General features: G+C 29.9%; 1 protein-coding gene across 1 annotated transcript; it reads left to right on the top strand.

The window, feature by feature from the left end:
* The first annotated feature begins 2094 nt into the window (after positions 1 to 2094).
* On the top strand, positions 2095 to 3981 carry LOC150030134 (sugar transport protein 12-like). Its single transcript, XM_090310031.1, has 4 exons — positions 2095 to 2279; positions 2388 to 2892; positions 2934 to 3393; positions 3525 to 3981. Exons 1-4 carry the CDS (start codon positions 2135 to 2137, stop codon positions 3969 to 3971), a joined length of 1557 nt encoding a protein of 518 aa, XP_090166157.1. The 5' UTR covers positions 2095 to 2134; the 3' UTR covers positions 3972 to 3981.
* The last annotated feature ends 4178 nt before the right edge of the window (positions 3982 to 8159 follow it).

Below are 8159 nucleotides of genomic sequence, written 5' to 3'. Positions count from 1 at the left end.
GGTTTTGGAATAAGAAAGGAAAGAGTTTTAGGTTTTTTTTCTTTTGTTAATCTTTTCATGTTATTCTTTCTTTTCTTTACCTTTTCTTTACCTTTTTCTTTTTTTAAAAAAAACTTTTCAATGATTTTTTTTAGTTTTTTTCAACTCTTTTTTTCTTTCAATTTACTGTTTTTTTCTCCATATAATTTTTTCATAATTTTTTTCACTTTCTTGTTTTTTCATGCCCTTTTTTCTTCTTTTTGTTTTTTTTTTTTATTTGCTTCTTTTCTTTTTAACTTTCTTCTCCTTTTTTTACATCTTTCTTTTATTTGTTACTTTTTTTTTTTTCTTTTTCCTTCCTTTTTTTCACTCTTTTTTTCGAAGTTTTTTTGTTGCACTTTTGTTACACGTTTTCTTAACAACTTTCTCCCTATTTTTATTTTTTTTTCAAATTCCTTTTCTTTACCGAAGCTCATAACTTGTGTCCCCATTTCATTATCAACAAGAAGTACGGTTACAACAATATTTTGGAGATGAAACGAAGCCATCGCACCAGTATTTTTATTTTCTTGTATGAAAATTATTGTTGTTATTTAATATATTTTGGTAAAAATAATTTTGAAGGACTAAATTTAAGATTTATTTAAAGTATGGAGACTAAAATTAGACAATTGAAATTGTGAGGACTAAAAGTAAACAAACTTCAAAGTATGGAGGATCAAAATGGTATTTTAACCAAAATAATTAATATATAAATATTTTATGCTTTTGACATGAGTGTAAATGATCGATATTATTTATATTCATATGGGTTACATTATCTTTTGCCTTTGATTTTTTTTTTAAAAAATATGATGGAAATGTCAATGTCGATCAATGGATATGTGACATGTCGACTGAAATTCAATACTGTGTATATATGTATAATGGTTTAGTTTTTTCTTTTTCATTTGTTTTCTCAATTGGATCATAAACCTTCAAAAGGTGTTTGGAGCAAAGACTATCCTAAGACTATAATAATCACCACCTGTTACAGTAAATACCATTTCAAAACCCCCATTTATTATAGTATTTACTATTTGCTATAGTTTTTACTAATTTATCTTCATCATTTTTTTTTATTCTTGAATACATGTTTATTGTTTTCTTCTCCATCTAGAATAGTTTATACCTCAAACATATACTATTATAACCCAAACTAAAATAATCTACACCCCAAATACAAACAATTATAACCCAACTATAATAACTAACTCTTTGTCCCAAACACCCCCTTAAAGTTTCTTGAATTTTCAATTTTATGTCTAAAAAACGCTATATTGTAACTAACAGGTCCTGAACTTTCAATTTTGTATTTCGTAATGGATATATTATATTTTAAAAAATTAGTTGGTTAATTGACGTATGAGATAGAAAATTGAATTTATGTCTAACGACATCCTAAAATTTCAAATTTACTTTTAGAAGATTGGTGAATTTAAAAACATACATCAAATAGGTTAAATATTTATTATATACTAAACTAAAAATTTTAAGATATATTACACATAATAATTGAACGTTTAAGATCTATTAGACACTTCTTAAAATTTAGAACCTAAATGAAAATAAAATTAAAATTTTAAATATATTTTAAAGTTTATGAACCTATTTGAAAAGATTAGATAAAAGAATATGGATTAATTAATTAATTAATTTTTTTTAAAAAAGTAGATGGTTTAAATTATTTTTTCTTTTAGGAAATTATCAAATTTATTTTCTATCAGAATGATTTCTTGAATTGCATGGAGAATTTTGTCCTATGTAGTTTTTATAGTCTTGAACTATTTTTATTTGTAAGCTAAAACTTAAAAAAAAAAGAAAAAGAATTGGAATTTCGGCTTAATTATCTTTTTAAACGCATTAAATTAATATGGATATAATTATCCAATTAACGGCCTAAACATCTTATTATTCCTAATATAGTCTTAATTCAACCACATACGGATTTTGAATAGGAAGAGGATTTCTAATTACTTAGGGAAATATTTAGAGTATATATTCTCCCATACATCACATCTTTTTTCACATTCAGTCAGTCTCTTTTCTCTCCATAAATCATACTAACTAAGTTCTTCTACTTTTCGATTTTTTCTCTCTAGTCTCAACTAGTAAGATGGCTGGCGGTGGTTTCCAGCTAAGTCGTAATGAAGGAGATGGGATAAAGAACTATCAAGGAGAGCTCACTTGTTACGTGTTGATAACTTGCATTGTTGCTGTCATGGGCGGGCTAAGCATTGGTTATGACATCGGTATCTCCGGTAATTATTTACCTCCAAATTCCTTTTACTTTTCTCTCTTTGTTTGTTCTCTCTTCCCCTTACTGTCTTCACTCACTCAATTTTTTATTTTTTGCTTTTGTCAATCAGGTGGTGTCACCTCCATGGCTCCCTTTTTGCAAGAATTTTTTCCATTTGTTTATCAGAAAGAAGCTCTGAACACTTCTACCAATCAATATTGCAAGTTTGATAGTCTTACTCTTACTATGTTCACTTCTTCTCTTTATTTGGCTGCTCTTATGACCTCCTTTGTAGCCTCTTGGGTGACCAAAACCTTTGGTCGTAAGAAATCCATGCTTCTTGGAAGCTTTGTGTTTTTAGTTGGTGCTATCGTTAATGCGGCAGCTATAAACATAGCCATGCTCATCATTGGCCGTATTTGTTTGGGTATTGGAGTTGGATTTTCACTTCAATCTATTCCACTTTATGTTTCAGAGATGGCCCCATCTAAATATCGAGGTTCCCTCAATGTTGTTTTTCAACTTTCTATTACAATTGGTATTCTAGTGGCTAATTTTGTCAACTATGGTACTGCTAATATTCATGGTGGATGGGGATGGCGAGTAAGTTCTGGTGGTGCAGCTGTGCCTGCATTGTAGAGAGGCGAAGTAGAGAACCTATTACTTCATTGCATAGTTCTGGTGGTGCAACTATCTCAGCTCTATTCCTTCCTGACACTCCAAACTCAATGTTGGAGAGAGGCGAAGTAGAGAAGGCAAAGACCATGCTCCAACGCATTCGTGGTGTGTCCAAGAAAGATGTAGAAGTAGAATTTCAAGATATTGTGGCGGCGAGTATGGCTGCCAAAGCAGTGAAGCATCCATGGAGGAATTTGAGAGAGAGACAAAATAGGCCACCGTTGGTAATGTCCATTTTAATTCCACTTTTCCAGCAATTGACTGGTATCAATGTGGTCATGTTCTATGCTCCTATGTTGTTCAAGACCATTGGTTTTGGAGACAATGCTTCTCTTCTTTCATCTGTCATTACTGGTGGTATTAATGCTCTGGCGACTTTTGTATCTGTTTATGGCACCGATAAGTGGGGAAGGAGGATCCTTTTCTTACTTGGTGGAATCATCATGTTCGTTTTTCAGGTGAGTACATTCTTTCTTTAGCTTCTTTAAAGTTTTCTTTAATTATTAAACTAATGAATGTTATTTCTTTTTTTTTTTCAAAAGCATTTTCTTTATTGATTGTACTGATTCTAATAAAATTGTATTTGTAGGTTTTAGTGGCTGTGTTTATTGCTTGGAAATTTGGAGTTTTTGGTGAGGTTGCTTATCTACCCAAGTGGTATGTGGGTGTCGTGGTATTGTTCATATGTGTTTATGTTCAAGCCTTTGCATGGTCTTGGGGACCTCTGGGATGGTTGGTTCCAAGTGAAATTTTCCCACATGAAATCCAATCAGCTGCTCAAAGTGTAACAGTCTCAGTGAACATGTTCTTTACCTTTTTGATTGCTCAAATCTTTCTCACCATGCTCTGCCATATGAAATTTGGGTTGTTCTTCTTCTTTGCATTTTTTGTGGCGTTGATGACTCTATTCATCTATTTCTTCTTGCCGGAGACAAAAGGTATTCCAATTGAAGACATGTCATGTCTTTGGAGACAACATTGGTTTTGGAGTAGATATATGCCTCAAGAATGTGCCAAAGTCCGTCCCCAAGTTTAGGATTTGAAGTCCAAACCATTATAACTTGCACTAGTTTTTTCCTTCTATAGTCTTTGTATTTGTCCATGTTAGCTTTTTCTTTCTTTTTTTTTTTTTTTTTTTGTTATTTCCAAACTTTTACTCTTTTATATGGTTTTATTCTCATGGAATAAAAATTCTCTTCCAATTTTAATTCCCGTTTTTTCTATTTTTAATGCCACCCTAAGTTTATGGTGTTTTTCAACGGTTGAATAACATAATGCTTAGAAGTAAATTCAAAAACTATTTTGCTCTATAAATTCTCAAATAGACTATTCAAAATATTTTCTCTCAACAATTGTTTCTTTTTAAATAAAAATAAACTTGGCAGATTGAATAAGACGAAATACAGTAATTTTTTTTAAAATTTTTTGAATAAATCAAATTCATCCAAATATCTTCGATATTGATATCAAATTTATACAAATTGATTGAGTTAATTAATTAATTAAAAAAAGAAATGATTAATCCAATCACTGAAGACAAGGAAATATCAAGAGAAATTCAAATATAAAAAGGAGCTAAAAGAGGGGGGAAAATAAAGAGAAAAAAAATCTGTTTAGTTCTGTTTAAAATTTGAATATAGAAAAAGGATAAAATCCAATCTATAACAATATATAATGCTACTATTTTTTAAAAACAGTTTGCTTTTTACTAGTTTACATTTTGTGAAATATTTTATTTACATGATACACCACCTGAAATTAATGGTAGAAATAATTAAATATTAAATAGTTATAGGTTAGAAACCCAAATTTAAAATATTGATGTTGATGAAATATCGACATCTTTATTTTATGAAAATGTTGTTGAAAATCTACACTGGAAAAAACATTTGGTTTTTCCTTTTGTTTTTTTCAATAGAGGGTTGTAAGGATATTTTAGATCATTTCACATATAAATCATTAAATAACCTAAATTTTTAAGAAAGAAAAAACATTCAAATTAAAACATAATAAAAAATTAGTTTTTTTTTAAAATAATTTCTTCTAAGATGGTTAAACATGAGAATTTAAAATCCTAAAAGATTTGATCTTTTTACGTTTTTTATTTTATTTTGTGAAATTTTATTTTAATTTAATATAAATAAATATAATATTTTAAAATTTTAAAAGATTTTATTTTTAACGTGATTATATATATTATTTTTCTCTCTATACATATAGTCTTTTTGTCTCATCAATTTTTTAAGATTTTTAAAAATATAAAATATCCTGAGATTTGATATTATTAACGTAATTTATATCATTCAAAAAACCCATACATGTGAAAATTAATATCCATATTTGAATGGTTTAAATTTATATTATCTCTAATATTTGATTTAATTAAAAGAACTCATACATGAAAATAAATGAAAACCCATATATGGTATAATTTTGTATTAAAATCATTAAAAAAATGTATATTAAATATGTTAAAATTTTGGCTATCTCTAATATTTGATTAATATTTGATTTAGGATCCAAAATTTATCCTTAAGAAAAAATCATACACATTAAAAGTAGGATTTTTTTAAAGAAAGTAAAATCTAATATTCACACTAAAAGAAGGAAAAAAAATATCCCCTATTTTTGTGCATACACGTTAAAAGTAGGTATTTTTTTTTTTAAAAAAAAAAAAATCTCTCCTATTTTTGTGCATACATGTAAAAAAAATTGATTATTTCGAATATTTGATTTATATCATTAAAAGCCTCATTCAATATCATTAAAAGCCTCATTCAAGATGAACAACATATTTGATTCCTTTAAAAGTTTGTTATAAAAAAAATATCACTCATGCTGAAAAATTAAAATCTATAGGATTAAATTTTGTTTATCTCTAATATTTGATTGAAGATCCAAAATTTAACATTAAAAAAATAACCATTCATGTAAAAAAAAATAAGGGATTTCTTAAAAAAAAACATTTTAGAAAATTAATCTCTACTACAGGAATCCTTTTTTTTTTTTTTTTTAAAGAAAAATCATATTTTATATATATATAAAAAAAACCCTGTTATTATCTATTAATATAATTTGATTGGTTTACAAAAATAGAAAAATAAGGAAAAATATTTACACAAATAGAATTTAATTATTTTCTCCTTCTCTATCTTCTGGCTTTTACTTCTTCCTCTTCTCCTCCTTCTTCTTCTTCGATTTTAATTCTTCTTCTCCTTCTTCTATATTTATAATTTCATTGCTAGTTCAAAAATATTAATTAGTTCAACTTCAATCATAAATCTTCTTCTTCGCTATACATATTTTTGTTGTTGGTTCAAAAATGTTAATTAGAATGACATTGTTAGCCAATGGAAGACCAAATTATAGACCAGGTGTGTAACGACGGATCCTTACATATTATGGTCCAACCGCTACGACATGCATGCTATGAGATGAGTTTTGGTAAAAATCTTAAGAGAACATATCTAAGTTTTTATTAATTAGGTAGAAAACTATATAAAAAGTTTATTTTACAAAACACCAGGATCCATAAAACACTAGCATAGTGATACAAAAATGCATATGCCTATAATAGTGAGTTTGATGGTTAGCACGTCTAGTTCTACTACACCTACAAAGTCTGTAAAAATAGGATGAGTATATAATATACCCAGTAAGTAGTTCTGCACAATCACATGCAATATGTCCTGAAAATATATGGTTGGGATCGAAAACATATAATAACATGTGGTGGTCAGTTATGCTTCTAACGTAAATTTCTCCGCTCTGATAGGAAGATGAGGACTTAGGCGAAAACTAACCCATCTGATGATTAGCGGGTTATGCAGTCAGTAGGGCCAGAGTCGCATCCAACATCAACCATTAACATAATTGTAAGTTTGGACTAAAGAGGTACAACCATACATACCCTGTTAGTCCCTAGCACAACCATACATACCCTGTTAGTCCCTAGCACAAACTTGACATAGAATTGGGTCTAGAGGGGTGCAACCAGCTAGCCCTAGAATAATCTTGACATAGAATTGGGTCTAAAGGGGTGCAACCATACATGCCCTGCTAGTCCTAGAAGCATAACCTTTATCTAATTAAAATTTAATCTTATGAACAAACATAATGCATGGATCCCTTGTCGATAAACGTATTTTAAACATGTAATCCAACATAACAATAACATAATTATGCAACATATTAAAGGTATACTATCATGAAACACTAGTGAGATAACTACTTACCTTGACTACAATCCTAGTTATTCCTTATGGTTTAATCAGTAGACTTTCCCTCTTAAATCAGAAGGAAATTTGGGCAGCACTTCCCTCGCGTTTCCTCCTTCAACTAACAGAATTATTTCACCATTTTCACACGATTTTTACTACTGAATTTTGTTTGAGAATGAGTTTAACTTCCAGCCCAAAGCCTCCTATTTATAGCCGTTTCCAGCTCTTCTCTGTGTGATAACTCATCCTACAAATGGCTTCTTTAAAATTACTTAGGTTTAAGAATTTCTCTTAATAAGACACCTAATTTTGGCTAACGTTTTCCCTTATATTTTCAACCTTTGTTTGTATTCAATTTTAGGGTTCTCCATGTATAATCTATAAGATCGTGGCCAAATTCAACGCATAATCCACGCTTCTGTCCAAATCTCGCTCTCTTTGTTCTCAGAATCTCGCTGGTTTGGCTCTCGTGACTTTCGCTCTCGCTCTCGCTGGTCTCGCTTTCGCTCTCGCTAGGCTATGACAGATCAACCTTTAGGCTTGATCTTCTTGGAGAATCGACCTTTGGGCTTGATGATCTTCTTGGATAATCAGCCTTTTGGATTGATGATCTTGTTGAATGATCAACCTTTGGCTTGATATCTCCTTGGAGGATCAGTGTTCGCACGTGGCTTTTGGAGAAATGTATTTTATGGAGTTGTACTTGTGTTAATGTAAATTTGATGTGGATGTGGTTTGATCTCTAGTACTTAATCCTTTGATTCTCTCTTAGTTGAATGCATGCTTGATGTATGGAAGCGGAGTGGATGGATGTTCTTGAAGTTGGAGTCTTGAAAGAATGCTTGTATCTCAACACACTTTGTATAGCAAGAACTGAATCTGATACTTCCATTATAAATAGAGGGGTGGTGGAATCGTCACTCATATCCGCTTCTAGCCTTCCTTGCCATTGGTGCCTTTGGTGGAGGTCATTGGTGCTAGAAACAAGCTTGTAATATCCCACG

This window comes from Benincasa hispida, unplaced genomic scaffold, assembly GCF_027475165.1.
Source record: "Benincasa hispida cultivar pf3 unplaced genomic scaffold, pf3_genome.v1.1 HicScf533, whole genome shotgun sequence".
Lineage (NCBI taxonomy): Eukaryota > Viridiplantae > Streptophyta > Magnoliopsida > Cucurbitales > Cucurbitaceae > Benincasa > Benincasa hispida.
The sequence above is the reverse complement of the archived record's forward strand: the minus strand, read 5'-3'. Positions and strand labels throughout refer to the sequence as shown.